This window comes from Equus asinus, chromosome 5, assembly GCF_041296235.1.
Source record: "Equus asinus isolate D_3611 breed Donkey chromosome 5, EquAss-T2T_v2, whole genome shotgun sequence".
NCBI classification, from domain to species: Eukaryota; Metazoa; Chordata; class Mammalia; order Perissodactyla; family Equidae; genus Equus; species Equus asinus.
The window spans coordinates 16,159,239-16,184,856 of NC_091794.1; the positions used below are offsets into that span (position 1 = coordinate 16,159,239).

Below are 25,618 nucleotides of genomic sequence, written 5' to 3' on the forward strand. Positions count from 1 at the left end.
ATTTCTCACACACATATTAATACTGATGCTGTTTACCATTCTGTCTTTAGAACTCTGATTTTGATATGGAATTCTATGATCTTTTACCCCATTGTCACTCCTGTTTGCTGTTTGTTTGGAAAACCTAGGAATTGTGTACTTTGAATTCTCAAATATTTAATTGTCTCAGTCCCCAGTTCTGCTTGCATCACAAACCTACTGAGGTAGATGGCATAAGGTCCAAGAACTAGTGGGAACACAGAATTTTCACACCGAGTTACAACAAAAACATTGTTATAGACGATAACGTTTAAAAAATGCTGGCATTGGGGCCCGTGCCCAAGTGGTTAAGTTTGTGCACTCTGCTTTGGCAGCCCGGCGTTCACTGGTTTGGATCCTGGGCTGGACCTACACATGGCTCATCAAGCCATGCTGTGGCGGCATCCCACATAGAAGAACTAGAAGGACTTGCAACTAGGATATACAACTATGTAGTGGGGTTTTGGGGAGGAAAAAAAGAGAGGATGACTGGCAACAGATGTTAGCTCAGGGCCAATCTTCCTCACCGAAAAACATACCTTTAAAAAAAATGCTCACATTGAAAGCATGCAGGAGTAACAGGTAACTGGCTCACTGGGGGTATATGTTTTCTTCTTACACACTTAAGGGTGAGAGGAATAAAGACGGGGCCAAGAAAGTCTTGGATTCCTTGTAAAGGTCTTGTCCACTTTAAAATTTTAACAGCCTTGCAGCAGGTTTCTGTCATGCCTATGACCTAACAGTTCTGAACAGTAAATTTATTGAAGTTCAGGATGATAACATTTTATAAATTATCCATAAGTTGTATCTTGATTTCTGTAATCAATAAAAAATAGCTTCTGTAGGTGAAAAGGTAAAAGAATATTCAAGTTCTCTCTAAACGCAATTTTGAATGACATTGACACATCATTTTTATTATGCCTTTAATCTCAGTTGTTGGAGTGGTGATGTTTAGGTTCTGCGCTAGGACTTTGCAAAGACTGTCTGTGTGATGGCTTCAGACAGGTACTCTGCCTGGTGCCCTCATTTCTGAGGTCCTCTGGCAGTCCAGATGAGTCCCTACTACCTTTTAGTAAATGGGCAAACACAGGAGTAGGTTGTGGGCTCCTTGAGGGCAGGAGCTGTCTTATTCATTGTCTTTTACCCAGAACCTGGCAGGTGACTGGCACTTTGTATACACTTAATACTTAGTGGGTTTCAGGGTCTGGAAGTATTGGGTTTCTGTTAAGCAGGAGTTGGAGATGACTGGGTAGAAAAACCTTATAGACTTATGAATAGCATCTAAGCCATGTTCTAAACCACAAGTTTCACCAGTGAAACCACAGGAGGAACTGTCATTCCTTTTTTACTTAACATCCCCATCTTGAATTACTCTGGAGTTGAGACTCTGAAAGTAAGGAAATGGAATCAAAGGGCCTTCTTAGCTAGAGCTAAAATACAAGGGTAGCAAGGTCTGAAATGAAGTCCAGGTCCCAATGTGGGACAATGTCCCCTCAGCGTGAGGAATTTCCCTCACCAAATGTAGCCAATCAGATTCTGCTGAGAGGCAGAAGCACTGGCCTCGCCATTATATTTCAGGATATAATGAATGAAAAGAATGACCAAAGAGAGCGGGCCCACCAAAGTACAAGGTTAGCCTGACAGTTAATTAGAGGTTTGAAGGAAGAGAGACTGGCTGTTCTGCAAGATGCTTTACTGGCTGAGATTTCAAGGACCCCTGGCAAGTTGAGAATTATGAGATCTGTTCATTTTTCCTTCATGGTAATGACTCATGCCTCTGATGACAATTTTTTTTATGTGTAAAGTCATGTTTTATCAGCTTCTTTCTGAATTATTGCTTATCACTCAGGGGCCTCCCACCACTTGAAGATTGCCAGGATGAAGTCAGATTTTAGCTGGGGAGGTAGAACGTTCTGATTTGGAGGAAGCAGTTGGTGACAACCTGCCACTCAGGGTGTCCTGGCTCCAGGAATCTTCTTCCTACCACATGCCAGAGGATATCCAGTCTTGCTGAGCGGGCTCTGGCCAGTGGCCCAATGGCCTGATAGCTAAAGGTGGGCACAGGGGATGTTCTCTTTTCTCCTTCAGCAAGACAGGATCTTGAGGAAGGCTTTGCGGAACTCGACATTGAAGGTGGTATAGATCACAGGGTTGAGGGCGCTGTTCATGTACCCCAGCCATGTTGTGGCACTGTAAAGCCTTGGGGACACGTGGCATGCTTCGCAGTGGGTATTGAGAACGTGGGTCAAGAAGAATGGCAGCCAGCAGACAATGAAGGTCCCTAGGTTGCAAAGAAACAGAGAAACTGGGTAAGGGGTTTACTTACTCCTTTCATTATAAATGAAAATGACTCATGGCTGTTCTCGCCACCCACTATGCTGGAAGTTTTACGTACACATTTCATGTTTATACCAGGCCTATGAGTAGGTGTGATTAGCCACTTTTTGTTTTGGATGAGAAAACTACATGTTAACGTCTTTGATTCATCTCAGGCCTTTGTTTTTAAAATCAGTTTTCTAGTTTGATCATTAGGTAGTTCTTTACTAGTCTTTTCTACCTCTCAATTCAATTCAAATATTTACTTAATGTCTAGCCATGCAGGACTTGATCCTAGGCACTGTTAGGGAAGAAGACCTTAAAGATGCGATTGACACAGTTCCTGCTGTTGAGGAGATTACGTCTAGCGGTTCTCATAGTCTCTAAGATCTGAGAAACTGAGGCTTTTCAGTGACAGTGAACAACATGAACTGCCGTCACTAACTCTGTATGATATCTGTGACTTATCCATTTTTCTTTCTTTCTTTCAATAAATTTTTTACTTTTGTACTAGAAAACTAGCCCTGGTTTTGTACATTATGAAAAATGTGATAAATACAGAAAAGTAGAAAGAAGAAAAATAACCACCCACCACTCAAAGACAATTACTTTTGACATCTTGGTGAATTAATTTTCAGGTTTTTTCCTCTGTATTTAAAATAAGCTAGATGTTATCATACCACATGACAGTATTTTTTGCATCTCTATTTTTTCACTTAATATTTTAGAATAAGTAAGCATTTACTAATTATCCAATATGTGCCAGATATTTCATTGAATCATCTTACTTATTATTTGATTTACCCATTATAACTCCACTTGATAGACAACAAACACAATGGATAAACACAGCTCAATTAGGTCACTTGTTCAGTTTCATATTTCATAAATTTCACTCTAGGTCTTTTGAATTTCCACTAGAGTTAACATAGACATAAATACTTTTCAACTGTATTATAAACATTTATAAATATTACAGTCAATGGATTTCCAATTTCTGCTAAATGTGGTTAACTTAGTACCCATTGCCAGCTCTACCAAATTCCACCTAACCCAACTTAATCCAACCCAGCCCAGCTCAACCCATCCAGACTCACCAAGCACAATGACCAGCATCTGGGTTGCCTTCTTCTCCCGAAGGGGCACTCCCCTAGGTTGCAGTGGCCCCAGCTTCAGGGATGTCGACAACCTGCCGTTACTGAGTTTTCGAACCTCTAAGCTGAGCTTGGGGGCCATGGTGGGGCTGAGGGAGTTCCGAGTCCTCCCCTCCTTTTTCAGCTCTCCTCCTCCTTCTTGAAAGCCTGGTCTCCCCAAGGCAGTATCTTGGCAGATGCTATAGTAGCGCTTCAGCTCCATGTGTGCCCGGCCAGGGGACAGGGGCTGCAGGTGCGACAAGAGAGGGTCCTGACATTTCTGGGGAATATTGTTTATTTTCTGAATGTTCCTGAAAAGGAAAGAGAATGCCAAGAAGGAAGAGGAAACCGTCATTGTGTGAAACCTACCGAGGGCACATCCGAGAGTAGTGGGACCATGGAAAGTTAAGGTAAATGAAATCTGCTTCTGACTTTGCAACATAAAAGCACTTACCAGATATAGAACATTTGAGAACCACAATAATCCCTTAAGGAGAGTAGCATAGGATCAACAACAACAACAATTACCGTTTGCAAAGTATGGATCTTATTTGAATTTTAATTCAAATAAACTATATAAAAAGTTTACAAGACACTTGGGGAAATTTGAACATTGGTTGGATATTTACTGATATCAGGGAATTATAAATTTGTTTAGTGTGATGTATTGTAGTTATGTGTTTTATAAAAGAGTCTGAATCAGGGCTGGCCCCACAGTGCAGTGGTTAAGTTTGGCACACTCTGCTCTAGTAGCCCAGGTTAGCGGGTGTGGATCCTGGGTGTAGACCCACAATACTCGTCAGCCATGCTGTGGTGGTGACCCACATATAAAGTGGAGGAAGACTGGCACAGATGTTAGCTCAGGGCTAATCTTCCTCAGGAAAAAAAGAGAGTCTGTATCCTTTAGAGAGTCTTACAGAATACTTTTGGTTGAAATGCCAGGATGTTTGGGATTTGCATCATAACATCCAGTGGGGTGGAGGGGTGTGAATGTAGGTAGGAGTGGAGATGAAATAAGATTGGCCATGAGCTGATAATTGCTGAAGCTGGCTGATGGCTACTGAAAGATTTGTTATATTTGTCTTTCTACTCTTTTACTTTTGAAATTTTCCATAACAAAAGTTAAAAAACGAAAGAAAACGCAGGATTTTCATCTCAGCTTTCCTACATAGTAGATGCATCCTTGGGCAAGTTAATTAAATGTCTCAGAGTCACATTTGCAAAACAAAATAAATTGGGAAAAATAGGTTTGGGACGAGTAGACTCCGAGAGTAGAAAACTGAAAATATGTGGAGGTTTCTGGTACTTTGCGGGGAGGCGTGTGTGCTTAGCGTATGAACTTCTTTCCATGTTTGAAGAATCAGACTGTGTCAATCTTGAGTAGCAGCAGGACCATTCAACTCTCATTACTGAAATCCTAAAAGCCGGATATTCATTCTCCTCAACTCTGCCGCCGGGCAGCTAGAACTCTGGCACAAGAACCAAGCCTAGCCAGTTGGAGATTTGCACCTAAGACCTTGAATTAGAGCCAGTGAAGCAGGGAGACTTCGGAATTCATCTGGCAGTGGTGACAGTTAATGTCCAGTGTCCTAGGTCTTCTAGCTAGATTCCTCCTTAGGCGTGAATAGTATCTTCTGAAGCTGTTCTTCAGCCTTCTCCTTGAGTCTGAGCTACTTGATTTCCTTCCAATAAATTTCTTTTTCCATATAAGTTAGTCAGTGTCAGCAACCAAGAACCCTCACTACTCTCTCCTTAGTTCAAGGAATCACAGTCTTCCAGATATATGATGCTAGGACACTGTGCACACCCAGAAACATTTCTGAATGCAGGAATGCAAGAGGCCTTCAAGATGATACAGTATTTTTAAAAATGTGCTCCACAGACTTATTCATAGGGATTCTAGTATCATATATTTAAAAATTTGGGGGTTTTTATTTTGAGGAGGTTTTCTGATAATTATATAAACATATGGTGTTTTATCTGAATGATCATTTATAAGCAAGATTACGTTTATGATGGTGCTGGCATCTAGTGATCTCTAAAAGTGACAATATTTAACTTCTAATGCATGATTTCTTAATCTAAGGGATGGGGACAAATTTTTAAGAGCGTGTATGAAATCTCAGATTTGAGAACATGGAGCTAGTTCACCTTGCCTCCATTTTACAGAGGTGGGAATTCAGCCCTACGGAAGGAGAGTGAGTCTTCCAAGAGTGTGTATCGGTGAGTGTATTTTTCAGCTCTCTCTGCAAATCCTTATACCACCTCTGTGACTGACAGGAGGAAACAGTGGATTTCCTCTTGCTGGCAGAGCCCTCCACTCCCAGATGGCAGGACAGAACCCATTTTTCCACACTCCTGGCACTGCCAGCCTCTTGCTTCTCCAGTCTCTCCTTAGTGGTCGCCACTTTACCTCCTTGTGGGCTTGGAACCTCCTCATACCTTAGATTTGATATAGGCAAACTTACACCTCTTATCTATTTTTTAAAAATCATTTACAGCAAGAATCTCTAACTCCCAGACCAGGCCTGTGTAAAAAGTGGTTATTTAACTATACAGAAATCGAACAATGCTCAGATCTTCATCATTATGGGTCTTTGAAGTTTTATTCCTAATATTTACATGGTTGTGGGGTTCAGGCAGAAGAGTACTGGTCTCATATTTAACACTTTCAAGCTCCACTCTGCACTTGGCTTGCTTGGGAAGGCAGAGCTGGCTTGAATTGGAAGGAGATGGATTAGGGTGACCATGAAATTGTCTTGGCTTTTCCCAAATTCAATGGCAAATACAACACTTGAAAGTCTCACATTAGTTTTCTTTCTCTGCTTTCCTTGGCCCCACCCATGTATGTTTCATCGATGCCCTTTTCCCTCTAATACAGGGGGCTCTAGATGGCATCTTCACACCACATCCAAGAGTCCTTGATATTTAGTCCAACAGTCACATGCTTTCTGAATATCGTTTGATGATTCCAATTCTGAAGCTCAAATCAGGCAGGATCTCAGATCTGTCATATATTATAGATACAGTGCGGGATGGGGGCTAGATTCCATTTTGGGATGGCAGTGGAATCAAGTCAGGCTAGCATCTTGAGAAAAGGTCTCTTATTCTTTTCCTACAATCAAAGACATGGCTTACTTACCATTTTCCCTGTGGCATCTGATGGAAATCTGGCCCTTAATGAAAACTGCCGAATGGGGTGCAGCCTTAGACAGGAAGACTAGGGTGGGTTGAAGGAGAAACAGTTGTGGGTTGCGTTCTACATAGTTGAGCCATATAGATGCCAATGCTTTGAATACAATATGTTTATATCCTCAACCTTGGATCTTGGCTTCTTACTTCATGGGTGCCAATATTCTTGTTCTATCTAAGCCTTGGGACTTGGACTTCAACAGTCTGATGATCACTCAGGTCACTATAGGTTGATCTCGACATTCAAATTGGACCTGCCTTCAAGATCAAATTCAGTTCATATTCCGTCCTTGAGGCCCTTTCCTGAGCATATTGACCTCTTTCTTCTCATAACCTCCACAGCACTTAACTATTTAGGGGCTTGTTGTCTTCATCTCACATTTCGCAAACATCCGTTCAGTTTGGGGCCGTTCATAACTTTGGGTGGAGGTGTGCTTTGTTATCTTGTCTATATTCTAAGTTCCACAAAGGCGGAAGCTGGATAATATTCCTGCTCTCCCTTCCCTAGCAGATTGTAAGTGATTGGTATTCATCCATTCATGCTTTAAGTACATCTAGAACCATACTCCAGGTACTGAGATCGGCAGAATTTACAGCCCAAGCAACTGAAAGGTCAGTGCTGAGGCAATGACCTTCCTTTTCAGAGCCTAGGAAGACTCAATAAAATGCAGCATCAGCATCCCCTTCCACCAAGGTCAGTGCCTTGACACAGGGGCAGATCTAGTAAAGAAAAGAGGTTTTGATGGACCCCAAATGATGATTCTTGGAATGAGTGGTCCGGCCCGAAAGTCAGTCCTGGGAACCTACCAGCAGTGCATGGTACAGCTGCTACACTAAAACTTCAAACCCTAGGTGGCGTCTGAACTGCTGGCCATTTGGGCGTGATGAAAGACTTTGAACAGAAGCAGAACAAGCCCAGAAACTTTCCTATCATCTTGCCAAGTGCAGTGTGCTGTAGGGAAGAGGATCAAAGCACTTTGAGATTGGATTTCCTATCTCTAAAGCATAGCCAATACTAGTAGATTAAAAGGTGGGCGTCAGATGGGTGTCATCAATGTGGCATGGGCAGCACAGACAAAAGCATGCACTGCTGGACACAAGACTGGGAGGCCATGGGGTTGAGTATGGTCTCTCTCTGCCCCTCCAGGGTGCTTACTTGTTGAGGGAAGCCGGGTCTGACACTGATGCACTGGCTGTTCTGTCGAGTGAGGATCCGTTTCCGTCTCCTCTGTCTCAATACCACATAGATCCTGGCATAGACGAGGACAGTCACTCCAAAGGGCAGGTAGAAGGACACTACTGAAGAGTAGATGACAAAATCAGGGTTGGAGATGGAGCAGACGCTGGGGTCCCCTGTGAGTGAGAGAAGGGAGAAAGCAGAGCTGTTTGCAAAGTATGAGACCTCAGTGGGGAGCATACAATATGGTCCCATATCACATGTGCTATTGCTACCGTCTAAGCCACACGGAGCTTTGAGAAGCAGGAGATGCTGGTCCCACCTACCACATGTCCCAGGTCACATGCTGCCTCATCCATAGAGGCTTCCTTGAGTTGCTCAGGCAGAAGCGACTCTGACTTCTTTTGTGCCCCATAGCCCTTAAGTTTTGCCTCTTTTGTGTGGTTAGCACACAAGTCTTGAGTGTTAAGTTGTGAAGGTGGGACAGTCTCTGACACCTACGTTGTCAGCTCCCTGAGGGTAGGTCTAATTCATCTTTGTGTCACTCACAGTTCACTGAAGAAGAAAATTTACCAATGATTCCATGCCAGATGCTGCTCTACACTTGGGCTGCAAGGATGCCTAAGACTCGGTGTCCGCCCTTCGAGGAGCTCACAGTCTAGACAGACAGATGATCCCTTCCATATGCTGCTCTAAATGTCACAGAGGAATGTGGTCTGGGAGGCTGGGGAGACTGTCACAGAGCTACAGGGCAGAGGCTCCCCCAGAAAATGGCCTGCTGTGTGGAGGCATTAAAGGATTGTTGGACACAATGAAGGGAGGGAGGCTTCTCTGCTGAGAATGCCACGTCTCCAATTTTGAATCCAGGATGTGAGGCAGGTGGTGGCTGAATATGAGACAGGCATTTGATTATTCAGGGAATCCTAGCACTGGTCGGGGGTGAGATGGGCAGATGGCGAGTAAGGATATTGTCACCATAGACAATGTGAACTGAGGAGTGTCCTTGTCCCTGGTTTGCGTCCTGAAATGCTCCCGCTACTCCTTCTTAGGAGGTCCCTGTAGCCTTGCCTTCTTCACTAGCCGATATTGAGACTCCTCCACTGCCCAGGCTAGGGCCTGGAACTTGCCCCACCTTGGAAGAGAAAAGGAAGAAAACTAACATTTTCCAGGTGTTGTGCCAGAGGCTATACACATTATCTTACCCAATCACTAAGGCTTACCTAATCACTAATCACTATGTGAGACAGGTGCCATTACTGTCTCTATTCTCAGATGAGTAGACTAAGGCTCAGAGAGGTTCAGTAACTGACCCAGTGTTGCACAGCCTGAAAGGTACAGGGCCTGGATATGTTCCTCCAGCCAATCTGACCCAAAAACCAAGGTTTTTTATGTGATTTTTGACTCTCCATCCCCCTCTACCATTGAGCCATGGCACATTTGTGCTCTGTCCACCATTAACAGCAAAACGGTTGGGACACTTGGCCAATCTTCAAAAAGGGTTGGGGATTCTCCAACTCAAAATCTGGCCTCAGGAGAAGCAGCTTCAGTGTGAAGTTGTGGGAAGAGGGCAGCGGCCACATGGACCCCTCATTCTGCTCTTGGTCTCCTGAGGTAGCAGAGGCCGGGCAGTCCAAGGTGTGAGACCCACATATGCCATCTATTAACTGTGTGATCTTGGGCACGTTACTAAACTATGCCAAGCCTCAGTTTCATTATCTGTAGAAGGAGGATAAAAATATTGTCTCCTACAGTAGTTGTGAGAATTAATGAGAGTTAATTGTAACTATTATTATTGTTATTTATTCTTTACTATTAGTATTTATTATTTACCTCCTCTGAGCCTTTTGAATTTACAAAGGAAGGTATCATTTGGCATGGAAATGTGGAGACATTCTTATAAGGAACAATATTTGCAGGGGAGGGAAGGGAGCAACAGCTAAAAATTAAAATGAAAAGAAGAGTGTGCTCAGCGCTTGGGGAGGCATTTTAATGATAGCACTGCCACCAGAATCTTTACAAGTTACTCCCAAATTCTCTGACTCTCTTGGGGAGGGGGAAAAACTCAAGTAAAGTTAATGTCATCTCACCAAAGCCTGTGTCAGCATCGTTTAGGAAACAGCTCACAAAGTTTTGAGCAGTGGGCCCCAAATTGGCATCTTCTGTTGCCCTGGCGGGGATGGGGCTGGAGGTAGGGATGGGGGGCAGCTGGTGGTCTTTCTGAATCAATATGGAGCCATGCTGGAGGCGATCAGCCCCTCCCCTGACATCAGTTCCCCTGTTGTCAGCATCTCACCGCGACGCCAACTCCTCCTATAAAGAGGATGTGCCTCAGCGTGTTTTGCTAGTGAGAAGGGGCCCAGAGGGGTGGCAGGGCTACTCTGCCACGACTCATCTTGCTGCCATCATTGGTGTGCTGGCTATTCCCCATCTGTCCTTCCAGATACACCTTTGACTCTTCTCTACCCTCCTCTGGATTCTGGGAGGCTGACATCTAAATTTTATATATTAACTACTACTTTTAAAGAACCAGGAGCAAAAATGGGTACAACATGCTTCTATGTGTGTAAAAATACACAATACATTTGTATATATACATACATATATACACACACAGACGATAATGCTTGTTTCAAGCATTATCTTTCAAGAATATGAGTGTTTGCTTCTAGTGGGGGAGATGGGGAATTAGCAATCTAGGGGAGAAGGGACACCTACATATAAGTGTGTGTGTGTATCTCCTTACAGCTTATGTTTAATCATGTGCAAGTATTTATTTTTCCATTAAAACCATTGAAAGCATATGTATGAGAGAGAGTGAAGAGGGAGCCCGTAGCTCTTTCAGGATCCCTGGTCCATGAAGGCCCTCAGACACCATCCATTGCTGAGCCTGTGCTGTCATCCCTTCCTGCCTCCTGTGTCTCAGTGAACTGTTGTGGCCCTGAGGTTGGGCTTTGCAGCCCCGCCCAGGATTTCCCATGCTATGCAGTCCCGTGAGGCCTGTCAACAGGCAGATCAATGCTGCAGGCGGGTGGCCAGTGAGTGGGCCCTGCCCAAGCCTCTGCCAGGGCTGGCCTGGGTATGCGTCCTCTCAGCAAGACAGAGTAAAGCACCACACACCAGCCACTCCAGAAACTTCTCTCTGCTGAGTCCTGAGGAGGTGGTGAGGGCAGTGAGGCCCAGGAGCTGAGGCTTCCCCAAGAGATGAGGTGGGTTGTCCTGATTATTTACCCAAAACAGTACTGTGCCATCAGCACAACAGTTATTGAATGAATACCTGAACGATGAATAAACGAGCAGAGTGAACAAATGAACATTTATGCAAGCACACAGGCAGTCACTGGCTGGAGGATAATGGGGAAGGCCGGGGGGTTACTCTTCATTCTCTGAGAGTGGGGATGTTTATCCCGACTAATCTCAACATTTTAGGACAAAGCAATGAGGATGAGGATTCATCCACTTACTCATTTAACACAAGTTTATGGAGGACCTACTCTGTTCAATGCACTGTGCTGGGTGACAAAAACACTAAATAGCTCTACTAAGGGGTCAAGGAGACTTTTGTGGGCTAGCCTGGGAACTTGAGTCCCACAGTGATGTGAACAGCAAGGCCAAAAGCAGTTGACTGGAGAGATTAGTGCACTCCAAACTCACTGAAGATTTGCCCTTAACTTGTTTCCAAAGATAGAAGATCCTGGTGAATCTGATTTTAGGATGAGCCTATTATCTGTTTAATTTTGTGCTTCTCAACCAAACTCCCACCAGCTCCAGAGTCCTGAAAGCCAGGGGAGGCATTCTATTGCTCAAATCTAAATAGCCCTCCTCCATTGCCTTGTTTCAAAGGGAAGTTAAGACAGCTGATAGGATTTTCTTAACCTTAAGATTTTCCTCTCTTGAAGGTTTTTAAAACCCTTGTCATCAGCTATTGCGTATTCATTGTAGAATTTTTTTTATAACACAATAGCTATCTGATTTAGCAGAAATTTAACTATTAGCTAGTTTTCTTATCTGTGAAATGAAGGCATGGGGCTGCTCATTCGGGAATCTTCAGGGTTTCCTTTAGCACTAACGTTGCATTCTCCACTGCTGTCAGGGGCTGCTGCTGCTGTATATTTGTCCAGACTGCTGGGCCTCTGCTGGGCACTGGGGCAACACTGGTCAGCCAGGCCCCACAGCCTTGGAACTCTCTGTGACCCAAGACCCTGCATTATGTGCGCACCCAGAAATGCATGTTGACCTTTTCCTAGACAATAGGAGCAACTCCAAGTTGGAAGAAACTGAAGTTTAAACTTTCTCTACCTTATGTTCTCCGACAATTCACAATCCCATGTGGCAGCCCATTTCACTAAAAGAAGAGCTCTGCCAGAAAGTTCTTTGTCGTGTTGCACTTCTTAGTGAACGTCCAGCCGCTTCCAAGATCAGGTATCATTGGTAGTATCCTGCCATTTCTCCTCTGCTTTCCACAGAGGGATCAGAAAAAAATGGCAGAGAGAAGTCATTTATATTGAGCTTTCAAATGAACTTGGGAACTTCCATATAGATGGAAGAGGTTCTGGAGGAACCCACATCTATCAAGATAATGAAGCTGCACTGTGAAGGTCAGACTGAGGCAGAGAAGGATGGCTGGGCTTGCCCGCCTTGAGTTCTGCTCACTAATTCCCTGAACTGTGTTCCCGGATGAGGTGACTGGTCCCTTTGACCACTAGCAGAGCTACCAGTGTTCAGATTTTCCTTGGAGCAGATGCGTAGTCAATTTTGATGCACAGAGATCTTTTCTAATACCTAATAATAATAATAATAATAACAATAACACTAGTTAATATCTATCGGCCTCTTACAATGGACCTGGCACTTGGACACAATATATAAATAAGTGGAGGGCTTACTATATAATCTTATTAATAAAGTTAAAAGTAGGAGAGGAATGAGAAAGATGAGAGAGAAGTGAGCGTGCACATGCTCAGTCATGGACCATTTTTGCCTTCTCAATTCTATATTTGAAAACCCTTTTGGAAAGATTTTTCTGAGTTTTGTTTCTGGAATAATAGTGATGTCACCGGTGGCAACACCACTGCAATTAGCTCATCATTCTTCTCGACTTTAGATGTTGACAGTAACTGGGAAGTCTGTCTCACGTCAGATTTGGAGACTGTTTTAACTGTGCCCGGGGTGTGCGCGTGTCTGTGTGTGTGAGTGAGTAGCACCACCCCTGCCAGCCTCCAGGAGTGAGGAAGAGGAACCACTCGGCCCAGAACACATTGGTGGGGATCTGCTGCTGGCCTGGGGGTAAGCAGTTCCCCGGTCTAGCAGTGGTAGGAGTGCCCCCTACCACACGTTCTGACGTAGAATGCCTTTTTATACAGAAACTAGGATGTAGAAGGTGGCTTAGGTTTCACACTAACCCAAAAAGCACATTTAACACTCATCAAAAATGGTATTTTAGCCCCAGAGTGAGCCTCTATAGTCGTGTTAGGGAAAGTTGCTCTGGCATGTGTGTGTGAGCACATGTCTGCGTGTAGAAAATGTCATTCAGTTAAAATAATAAAGTAACTAAGGGTAAAGAGTAATGCAAAGACGATGACTACATCATATTTTAGGAAACCCTGAGTTAACCAGGCAAATATTTGGTGGATAACTTGGCTACTTAACCTTCAATATGGCAGAGAAACAAGCCTGACCTTGAGCAGGTGGTGTGTGCTTGGCATGTCAATATACGTTATCCCAATTTAGTCCTCACTTAATAGTAAAAAAGCTCTATGAAGGAGGTAGAGTGGAGTTATATCATTGGTAGGGTTAGTCTAAAGTCAATCAGTAAAGTGAAAATTGTATAGAGTTGAAATTTGCTGTGAAAAATCCCCTGAATCACATATAAAGATATACATGGTTTTACTACAGCCCTGAAAAGTAATAAGCAAACATGTATGATACATGCAGTAACATGTCATATATTATAAAGAATTCAAATGCAACCTGTGACTTTAGAGATAAAGTTGCTGGGCTTATTTGCAAGGGGCCATATGTATAAATAAATACTGAAAACTCCCTAACTAAATACATAACCTGAGTCCATATATTTGAATTTGCTCAAGTGTATGCTCCACTGTATTATCTCAAATTTGTCAATGAGGAAACTTAATTCAGAAAAGTCAAAAAATGTGTTCAAGGAGACACAGCTGGTAAGTAATAGTACTGGAGTTTGAATCTAGGTTTTTCTGACCAGAGAGCCTCTGTCTTCCTAAATTTAGGCAGTTTTGACCTCTAAATCATTGTCCAGCAAATGACTCTTTGAAGACTATTTATAAGTTAGGATTTGCCTGTATTTATATATGTTACATATAATGTCTGCACACATACAAACACACAGCTATGTGACTTATACATATATACCAGAAATTCACAAACCTGCGACACAGTGGGAATTGAATGAACCAATCCAGAGGAACACTAGAACATGAGTCAATCAGTTCTCTTTTAGCAAACACTCAGTGTTTATTGTCAATACTCATAACTTTTCTATGTGTGCTAATAGTTTTCATTCAACACATGAAATTCCTGAGACTGAAAGACAGACATGGAACAGACATAGAAGGCCCTGATCCACATGAGGTGTAAATTTAGTTAGTGTCTTATGTCTAAAATCCCAAACATCTCAGACATACACACTGTTCACCCATCTGTCCATCCATCCATCCATCCAACCATCCATCCGTCCATCCATCCAGCCAATAGACGATGTACCATGGACCAACCATCATGGTCAGAATTTCTGTATACTAAAATACAAGAAATACATCTTCCAATAATTTGGGAATCCATACTTATTTCCAAATTCCAGATGATTCTTATTGAGTAAAAAGTTAGAAACCTATATCCTACTCGAAGGCTTTTATGATATGTTTTTTGCATTGTAAGTCCTTTATGAACTGTCATCTTTTCATTAGCAAACCTCACCTGAATTATTAATACAGTTTAGTTTTTTATCTGGCACATTTCTTCAAATGAATACAATGACATTTCTTTCAAAATAGAGATAAGCCAGACTTTTCACTAATTGGGGCAGAACTTTACTCTCATGCCAATAATTGATGAGGTTTTGCTTTATGTTTTATTTATAATCAACAAAGGCCAAAGCTGTGCAGTCTATGGCATCCTCATTGGATTACAGAGTGCACTGACCATGGGTCAGAAATTTCAGGGCTGAGCACCACTCACAGCGACTCAGGTGTGCTGTGAATCACAAGGGAGTTGGAAGTGGGGCCGTCATTGATACCTGTGGTGTTGAAGCCAAAGAGGAGAGGGCAAGACACAGCAAAGGACAGTACCCAGACGGCTGTAATCATGAGGGCCACACGCCGACAGGAGCTCTGTCCAGTGCCATGTTGGTAGTGAACCGGCATGACCACTGCAGTGTACCTGCAAAAGGAAGGGGAGAGAGGAGAGACATGACAGGAAAGGATGGGAGAACTCTTCGAAAGACAAGTTGAAAGAGGTCACTAGAGACATAATCAGGTCAATACATGTGGCATGAGAAAAATAATCTGGTTGGAGAAAGTTAAACAGAAAAGGCTTTTTGAGTGAATACAGTAGAAAGGCTGAGATAAGATACATGAAGAACTCAATGAGGGGGCCGAGCAGAGAGAGGAAGAAGGAATAAAAAAGTTCCTACAACAACACTGCGTTGTTGCTGGAGAACTTCGTTACCAGAGCTGATTGATGGGCCAGCATATCCAAGCCTTATATTCACATACCCTTAACCCTGACTCTCCACGCTGGTCTGTGTGCCCTTGATTTCTCCCACAGTTTTGAGATAATGGTAGAATTGCGCCCAAAGAGGATGGTGACCCCTGCTTGTATCCTAAAATAAATTCCAACCCTCATAGTGACAGCCATACCAAGCAGCAGAGACTTTGAAAATAGAGATAAGTAATAGCCAATGAAGGCTTATTTTAACATCCAGTTTTCAGCTGTCTTAGTATGTTCAGGCTACTAGATCAAAAGCATCATAGACTGGGTGGCTTAAACAACAAACATTTATTTTTCACAGTTCATAAGGCTAGGAAGTCAAAGATCAAGGTGCCAGCAGATTCAGTGTCTGGTGAGGGCCCACTTCCAAGCTCACAGACAGCTATCTTCTCATTGTGTCCTCGCATGGCGGAAGGGGCAAGGGAGCTTTCTAGGGTTTCTTTTTAAGGGCACTAATCTCATTCATGAAGGCTCCACCCTCATGACCTAGTCATCACCCAAAGTTCCCACCACTTGATACCATTACTTTGGGGCCTAGGATTTCAACATACAAATTCTGGGGGGACACAAACATTCAGTCTACGGCACATGTTTTTACATGGTCAAAGCATAGTTCCTTATTTTTGTTGGACATTGTTGTCTTTTCTGTGGCAACTCCTCACACACATTTCCAGCTGCTTGTGGGACTTACCTGGACAATTGTTCCATGGTTGTCTCAAACGCAAGTTATCTGAAATAGATCTCCCTACCTCCTTACATCCCTTAATCTGGTTCTACTTCCTGTTTTTTTCAAGACATCCAGATCCAATACTCAGGCCTTTTGACTCCCTCTTGACCCTTCTGCATCATTTACTCATTCATTCATTTAATCTTGCATTCATTCAATATTTATTGAGTCCCTCCCACGTGCCAGCCTCTATTCTGGAAATATAGAGACGTGCAACTGGGACACTGTCCTTGTCCTTATTGAGCTTGGAGCTGAGTGGAGTGGATGGACAAAAAAAGAAGTTAACATAAAAAGAAGAGTATCATGAAAGGAGTAAGCTGGGTGACATGTTTGAGGATAATGGACGTGGTAAAGAAGGGGCAAACCAATATAGAATGGGAAGACAAATGAATGGGGTAAGAGGGAGCCAGCCATGAGGTAAGGTATGGGAAGGACATTTTAGACAGATGGACATCAGGTCCTGTAATTTGCCCATTATGATGTCCTCCCCATTTATCCACACATCTATTTCCTACTACCTGCTCTGTGTGATGACCACAGTATCCAAGCTGGTCCCTTACCGCCAGGTTCCAAAAATAGATTTCATCACGTCACCCCTTCACCCTATCCCTGAGATAGGCAGAATTCTAAGATGTCCCCCAAGATTTCTGCCCTGTAGGATCCCATCCCATTGAATACAGGCCGAATCTGTGAATATGATGTAATATTACTCCTATCAATTGATTTTGAGTTAATGAAAAGGAAGATAGTCCTAAATGGGCCTGACCTAATCTGGTAAGCCCTTAAAAGAGACTAGGCCTTTCTTGAATTCAGAGAGATTCAAAGTATGAAAAAACTTCCTGCTGGCCTTGAATGAGAAAACTGCTGTGTTTTTGAAAAGGTTGTGTGTCAGGGAACAGCAAAAGGCCTACAGAGCTGAGAAGAGCCCCTGGTTGACAGCCATCAAGAAGGTAGGGACCTCAGGCCCACAACTGCAAGGAACTGAGTTTTACCAACCACCTGAATGAGTTTGGAAGAGGACTCCAAGTTCTAGAAGAGAACACAACCCAGCCTACGCCTTGGTTCCAGCCCTGACCAGAGAACCCGCCTGCACTGTGCACAGACTTCTGATCTCAGAAACTGTGAAATAAAAAATGAGTATAGTTTAAGCCACTAAATTTGTGATAATTTGTTACACAGCAAAAGAAAACAAATACACTGTCAATACTCAGCCTTCCTCAGCATGACTCCGACTTGCCTTGCCAACCTGACAGTCCTTATAACTGACTCTTACTTATAACTCCAGCCAAACAGGCCTGGTGGTGGGTCTCTTTAACAGCCAGAGACCGGTGTCTTCATTCAATTCGTTTTCCCTTATCCTTCCCTGAGGAGCTCGATCTTGCCCTCCCTTAATCCCAGACCAGCTTTCCAACAACCTTCTCTGTCCTCTCCATCTGACAGAGACCTCTAACTCTGGACGCATAACACTCCCATGCCAATCAATCACATTGCTCTTCTGCATGCAGTTGTCTTGCCTCATTATTGAACTTGCCTCATGGCTGGAGAGGAACAGCCCCCATATGATTTAAGTCACTTGATGGCTCAAATCATCTTAGAGCTTTGGTATTCCCCATAGGTCCTTGCACAAAGCAAGTCGGAAGAAGCTGTTGATTGATTGCCTTGTGGATCCTGAAGACCTCCTTCCCCCCAAGAGGACAATTCTAATCCTAGCCCGGCTCAAGAGATTTAACCTGTATAGCTGGGTCTACATAAGCTCAATTCTTCCTTGTCTTCTCAGTGGAAGCGTACCTGGAGGCCAGATTCAGAGCAGGAGCCTCCTTAGCTCCTCTTGTGCACCCCAAGGCTTTGGGCTGAGGAAGGGAAGGACAGACTCTGGGCTGCAGCGGTTGGGGAGGCGCTCCCGATGCTCCTTCCGTATGTGACAGCCTGCGTGACTCAGCTGTCTCTCGGTTATCTGGCCTTAGAGTTCATGTATTAACATTTGTATTCCCCAAAGGGCAGCTTGAGAGTCAGCTCTGAGGGCTGAGACGGAGGCAGACTCTGCAGAACTTGGCCTTGGAAGCATAATGTGTGACAGAGGTGGCTTCTTTCTCAAGAGAAGACATAGAGGTCTAATTAATAAGGTCAAAATTAATATCCTACACCAACCTCAAAGGAGGCTCATGACGACCCACCCCGGTGCCCTTCTCCTGATGCACGTATGTTATAAATCTTCCCTTGAATCCCTGACTTGGTGACGAAGGAGCAGGGCACATAGCCCCTGGCATTCCTCCAGGCCTGTCACTGTCCTCAAACTTTAGACTCTGCTGGGGCAGTAGGCTGGGGCTTCAAGTCAAATGTGTCTCCCAGGGCCTGGCCCTTAGCAGTGACCCCTGAGGGACCTTGGGAGAGAGGCTGAGCCTTGAGCCCTGCAGCTGTTGTGGCCAAAGAGCTGTTTCGGGTGCAGGAGGGAAGGTATGACCCAGCTCCTCCTGTCCAGACTTGCAGTTGGGCCCAGGCTTTCCAAGGCCGTAATGTCCTTGGAAGTAAAGGAGCCTGACCAGCCCACACATTTAGTGGTGTGCTGCTAAATGACTAACAACTGGCTCGCCAGGTGAAAAAAACCCTAATTTTTACCATTTCTCAATTTCCATGGGATAAATACTTCTACCATTGTCCATTTTGAACTACACCAATGGTTTATTAACTTGCTCAAAAAAATTCCTAAAACTTTGCCAATCACCTCTCGCTGCCATTACAAGCTGGCTCTAAGCCCGCCGCCGAGAGTGGATACTTTCCTAAATACATTTTAATGTTCAGCAATTCCTTGGAGGCTCCCATTAATTTACTGAGGCAGCGAATGTAGGGAACACTGGTTCCACTTTCTAAAGGAGGAATCAGAGATGGAGAGAAGTGACATGATGACCCGGGGTCCCATAGCTGGTCACGGCAGAGCTGGGTCTCCCACCTGTGAGGCCAGTGTCTCTGCTGGGTGCCCCATTCCCTCTCAAGGGCATTGACAAGTCTCTGAGGCCTTGTGGCGACAAGGGATTCCTCAAGAAAGGTGACATTGAGGGTGGTTTGCTCTTTGAGAGCACTGTGATTGCCCAGAGCTGAGTTTCCGCAATTAGCTTGATTCTGTTAATTGCCTGGAGGGTCCTGTTAAAATACAGATTCCTCAGGCCACACCCTTGGATATTTTGATTAAGTACCTTGTAGTGGAACACAGAAATGTGTATTTTTTATTTGTTTATTTTTTTTGGTGAGGAAGACTGGCCCTGAGCTAGCATCTGTTGCCACAATCTTCCTGCTTTTGCTTGAGGAAGTTTGTCACCGAGCTAACGTCTATGTCAGTCTTCCTCTATTTTGCAAGTGGGAAACTGCCACAGCATGGCTTGATGAGTGGTGTGTATGTCTGCACCTGGTCTGAACAGCGAACTGGGCCTACCACAACAGAGCGGGTGAACTCAACCACTATACCATGGGCTGGCCCTAGAAAGGTGTATTTTTAACAAAGTGCCTCGTGATGAGACAAGGTTAAGGTTAGGGAAAACTGCTGTGTCAAAAATTCTTCTTAACTTAGCTGAGAAGTGAGAGATAAGACTCCCAATTACTACTGTTACATTACATTTTTTTCTTATTATTTTTTAAACGTGATCGAACTTTTAGAATAAATAAAGTTCCCAAATTTGGCCCCAGGGTTTTTCCCCTAGCAAGCTTGCCGTAGGAGCTGAGACACAGAGGCTGTTCCGGAATCAGCCATCGGAGGGCACCATAATGCAGCAAGAGCGCTGCCAGCCCGGCCGGGGCGCCAAGTTCACCGCTCACCTGGGGGCTCTGCAGGCCCCGCGCGCAGGCAGCGGGGGGAAAACTCTGCCGCCTGGTTCGTGGAGCCCCGCGGGGACCCCGAATTCCCGAGCAGGCAGGCTGCTCAGCCTCTGGGCTCCTCTCGCATCGATGGCAGACGACCGGCCGCAGGTGGGGGCAGGGCTGGGCGTGGGCGCGAGCGCGAGGCTGCCCCAGGGCCACCCCTGAATGCCACTACGCTTACCGGGGTCTTCCGCGGACACTGTGCGCACCGCTCCTGTCGCCCCCTCGCCAGGTCCCCTCCCCTTGTGTTTGAGCTCCTAGCTCTCTGGCCCGTTTCTGGCGCGGCTGCCACACTGGCAGTGTACAACACGGTTAAATCCGTGCGTGGTCGAAACAGACTGATGAGCGCACTTAACTGTGTGGCCCTGGAGGTTTGACTTCTCTGAGGCTCAGTTTCCTCCTCTGTACGATGGAGATAATGATTCCTCCTGATAGAGCTGTTAGGAATACTGAAGTTTGTTAGCACACTGCCTGGTATCTATTAAACTTCCAAAAAATAGTATTATTATTACGTGCTAGCCAAAGGCACCTTGATTGTTCATATCAATGACTTTATTGATGTCTGCTCCTTATTCCTGATTTTCAGGAAGATCAAGTTTAGCCATTTATCAAACAAATAAGTAGATGGCACTTTCTATGTGCCAGGCAACTGTTTGAAGAGCTTTACAAATGTTAACTCATTTAGTCTTCGTAACAACTCTTTTGCTATTATATTTCCACTAAACAGATAAGGGAACTGAGGTCCAGAGACGTTAATTGACTTGCCCAAGGTCACATTGCTATGAAGTGGTGCAGCCAGGATTTGCAGCCAGGCAGTGTGGCTCCCAGCTTTGGGGCCCACAGTGTGGCTAGGCACCTCTGTGTAAGGCAAGGTACTGGGGTAGAAGAGGCTGGCAGAATCTCTACTCCTGCACCTGCCAGCCATGTGATGTTGGCACGCTCACCTACATGTCTAACCTCAGAATGTCTCCCAAATGGGGATAATATGCCGCTGTGCTGGGGTGTTGTGAGGGTGAGCAATAATGAAAAGCGCTCAGTGCCTAGCACGTGGTACATACTACATGAATGGTCACCATTTTTATTGTTGTTGCTTTTAGACTCAGGCAAGTTAGGGTTAGCATGGAGGGTATTGAAGACAAAGGAAACATATCTGCTTTACTCCAAGACCTAGACCTAGAGAGGTGTGCTGCGGACGTGGCCAGAGATCCTTCCTTGGGTGCTCCATCCCCACCTTCACCAACGAAGCAGCCACTCACGGGAACAGACCCGCGGGGAGTCAGGAGACTCAGATCCTAGTCCCATGTCTGTTGAAGAGGCTGCAGGACCCTGTGCAAGCATCTAACATTTCTCCCCAAATGAATTCTACTATGATGCCCCTTCTGACTCCCAATTCTGTGACTGGGGTTTGTGGGCTTGTCACTCTACTGAAGGTCTCAGGACCCTTGAAGAATATGACCTCTGCCTGGAGCGCTTTCCCAGGGTGGGAGGGGTCTGGGGGGAACTGATGAGGGTGCCTCTTGAGGGAGCTGACCATGGGGGAGGAAATAGGCTGGGCTGGGTGGGAGGGCCCGAGTCTAACCCCCCGCCTGGGTTTAATGAGCCCCAGAGCTCTGTGAGGGCTGCTTTTCACCACCTTTTATTTGGTCAGACAGGGGGCTCAATAAATCTTTAGTTCTGTGGACTCCCCTTGTGGAATTGTTGAAGGAGAATGCTTTTTGCAAATGACTGGAAAGCCTGTTGCAAATATAAAGTGCTTATTTAGATGCAAACTAAAAATCCAAGGTGCCTGTGACTCATCTGGTACCTATTGTGCTCGCTGCAAAGACGCGGAGGCTTGCCTGTGTGATGGGTGCCATTTGAGAGCCACTTAAAGAACTCCCTGGTGAATGAATTTGGTTGCATTATGCCCGGGTTCCTCGCAGAGGACTCTCATTCTCACCCCTCCGGATCGTGTCCTCCTCTTCTGACGCTTTTTCAGCCCTCTCCCCAAGTTAGTTCTGACCCTGGCTGTGCAGGGAGGGGGCTGGCCGGCTGGGGAGGCAAGGAGCCAAGGGGGTGGTGGGAGCTTGTGCTCACCCACTCTGCTTTTTAGAAAAGAAAAGGCGGCATTAATCCAAGCATCCAGAGCTATGCCTAAGAATCTAATGACAATAGTATTACTTGCTTTCAAAAACCCTTTTTATCATTTCCTTTTCTTTCCTATCTCACTCCCCTGTTATTACAGACCAGGGCTTCATGACCAAAAAATGCTGAATCCATTTGGTCAGGTTTGTCAGACTGGTGACTAGCATTGTGTGAAGACCAAAGGTCTGCATGATGGACTGAATTTTTAATGGATTGACCAGCTATTTGGCATCACATGAACAGAATTTAATACTGTGTACTGCAAACTGCTGTGAAGGATAATGGAGACAGCTTTTCCAAGGCCAATTTTCATTCCTAGAATAGGGAGGAGGCTCCATTTTGAGGTTTGGTGAGGACTGATTCATATAGACATACGAGCCAAGAAAGGAGCATCCTTCTCCGTTGGGGTCCAGGGCATGGCTTGTCCCTCCGATTTCAGGTAGGTGAGTGCTGTGCATTCTGGGAGTTTTCCTGTATGGGACAGAAGCCATTCAAGGTTTATTCTTGTCAGTTCTGTCTTAAGTGGTGCAAGTAGAAGCGTGTACAAAGCGGTGCTTCTGTGCAAATTAGAAAAAGGCACCCTCTCCTGGTCGACTCAAGGCTTGACAAATGAAGGACTGGCTGGATTTGGTGCCCACACCCCAGTGGAGGCAGGGCACGACCTGCATGGCCTCACCGCCGGCCCCATGTGTGTGATGTGTGGGCAGAGTGTATAGGCGCACTCTCAAAGAGGGTAGAGAGTAGTGTGGGGAAGTGGGAAGCTGGGAGGGGGCTGTCCCAGAGCCTCTCCTAGAAGCTCTCTTTATGCTTCTAAGGGAGTCTTCCCTCCCTCCTCCAAGGCTGAACTCCCACTGGCTCATATCCTTTCTGGAGGTGCATATTTGTGGTGTAATCACTGGCTACATTTCAGGCAGGGACCACTGAATTCATTTTAATATTCTTTGCTCAAGTCTCTGTAATCGGCACAGCAGGGAGATTCACAGGACTCCTGTAAGAGTTGGGGGGGGTGGAGGTGATGATATTGCAAACCGGATGCCGCACGTCACTTCTGTAAATATGTTCCCCCAAACGCGTACTAAATGTCCAGAAATCACACAAAAGAGTTCGATGTTGTAAGAGGATTTCTGTTCCCAGAGAGCTAAATATATTATGAAACCGTTACCTATCCCTTCGCTTTTTAACAGCTTTATCAACCTATAATCCACATACCACACAATTCATCCATTTAAAGTGTACAAGTCAATATTTTTTTTGTATATTTACAAAGTTATATAACCATATCCCTTTATGTTTAAACACATTCTTTAATGGTATCAGTTCCAGCATTTTGGACATGTTCTTTAGTTTTCCTTCTCAGTTGGATAGCCTGTCAAGTGATAAAATTCAAAAGACTGTCCAGTTGACAGGTTGGTTTGCAGTATCACTATAGGATAGGGTATTCATGTGCATTCTTTGATTATTGTTCAAAATTCTCATTTCAGCACATGAAAGGAAGTTTAGGGCTGCTGATCTGGAGGGCGCAGCCCTGGGCTCTGTGGACATCAATGCAGGGCCTGGGGAGGACCACCATTAAGACCTGTAGCACAGGCAGCTGGAGATGTGGCGACCTGGTTTCAGAGAAAGCACTATGAGAGTTCAGGGGTAACTGAATCAAACTGCAGACATTTGGAAAGGCTTCGTGGAAAAGGGACAGGTGTGATAGGCCTCGGAGCAAGAGAGGAATATAGGGCAACCCAGAAAGAGATGAGACTGAAGAGGTAGATGGAGGCGATATTGTGGAAAACTTTGAATCCTAGGCTGTGAAGGTAATTTTAGTAATTACTTCATGGGCCAAGGAAACACTGAAGGGTTTCGAGTATGGTGATGGACATTCAGGCTTTACTTCCGGGGGAATAATTCTGAGAGTGGTGTGAAGGGCCAGGAAGGAGGCTATTGCTGAAGTCCAGGCAAGAGGTCTTAGGAGCCTAAAATAAGCAGGCCCAGTAAGAAAGGCAAGAGAGGGACAAATTTGGAAAAAATTTCAAAAATAGAGTCTGTAAGCATTGACTGCTTAGATGTAGGAGACGTAGAAGAGAGAGGCGTCAAACACAGCCCAGCATTCCAGGAGAATGACGCTGCCAATGAGAGATCATCATGTCAAGATGATTTGGCGCTTTGATGGTTTGATGGTTTGGTTTTTAACATTTTGCCTTGTAGGAGCCAAGGGGATATCCATGCGGTAATGTGGTCTGGAACTCAGGGGGGAAATTAGGGGTGTAGCTGGAGATTTGAGGAGGCTTAGCACAAAGCCGAAGATTATTAACTTGGAGTGAGAAAGACATGAATTCCAGTCCTGGCACTGCCCCATACCAGCTGTGTGACTTCAGGCAAGTTCCTTAATTACTCTAGGAAGCTGGAAATGAAGATAGTAATAGTACCTGAGCTGTTGTGAAGATGAAATGAGTCAATGCATGTCAAAGCCTTAGCCCAATGTGGTAAATTCTCAATAAATGGCAGATCTTATTTGGGGTCACCCGGTAGAGCTATGGAGTGGATGGATGATGTTACCTGGAGAAAGAGGCTAGGAAGAGTAGAGGTGGAAGAGGACTCAAGAGGGGAGATTGGAGGCTCTTGACCCGCAACAGAGGCCATCGGCTCGAAAGCGACCTCTTTTCCCTAGGGCTCTCAGTGGCCCTGGTGATGCCCGTGGGAGCCATGGCCAATCTAAGCCTCAGGCAGGGGAAAGAGAAAGAGGAGAGAAAACAAAAAGAGGGGAAGTGAGGAGCAGGGGGACCTGGAGCCTGGGCAGTGCAGTCTCAGGGATAAAAAGCGATGTTACTCAAGTGGAACATGCACAGAGTTGAGTCAAAATCACAGGAATCCATTCTAGCAACCAAAAAGCAATTCTAAAAAAATACCTTTCTTTACTTGTTTCCCTTAAACTCTTTAAAGGAAGTAAATAACTAGATCGCAGCCATACTTCCTAAAATTGCCCTCCTACCCCATCCACTTCTCTCTTCTCTCCCTCCTCCCAAATTCTCCCAAGCTTTTCTGTCTCCTCTTTCTTCTCCCCCATTTCCCCCTCCTCCGTCCCTTTACCAAAAACAAGCAAAATAATAGCAGGAACTTTTCCTCCCAACCTTGTCAGCTCACCTTTCCTCAATGTCCCCCTCCCCCTTCTCCCAGTTAGGAATCACAGAGGCCCCAAGGGACGGTGGAAAAGCAAAACCAGAATCCTCTTTAGGGACCTGAGGGAAAGGAAAGGCTATAGGACAATGATTTCTCTCCCATCACAGGGGTTTCTTCTCATCTGCAAACCATAGTTTAGAAGAAAGAGAGGAAGGAAAATGTCTCAGTGACACG

At 44.9% G+C, this 25,618-nt stretch overlaps 1 protein-coding gene across 1 annotated transcript in view; it reads right to left on the minus strand.

The window, feature by feature from the left end:
* Positions 1-771: 771 nt before the first annotated feature.
* DRD3 (dopamine receptor D3) overlaps positions 772-25,618 on the minus strand; it is a 42,095-nt gene continuing 17,248 nt past the window's right edge. The window contains exons 4-7 of the mRNA XM_070508866.1: positions 15,104-15,246; positions 7,816-8,012; positions 3,432-3,714; positions 772-2,299 (exon numbers count right to left, since the gene is read on the minus strand). Coding sequence (XP_070364967.1) covers positions 2,103-2,299; positions 3,432-3,714; positions 7,816-8,012; positions 15,104-15,246 — 820 coding nt within the window. The 3' untranslated portion in view covers positions 772-2,102. The remainder of the gene's footprint in view (positions 2,300-3,431; positions 3,715-7,815; positions 8,013-15,103; positions 15,247-25,618) is intronic.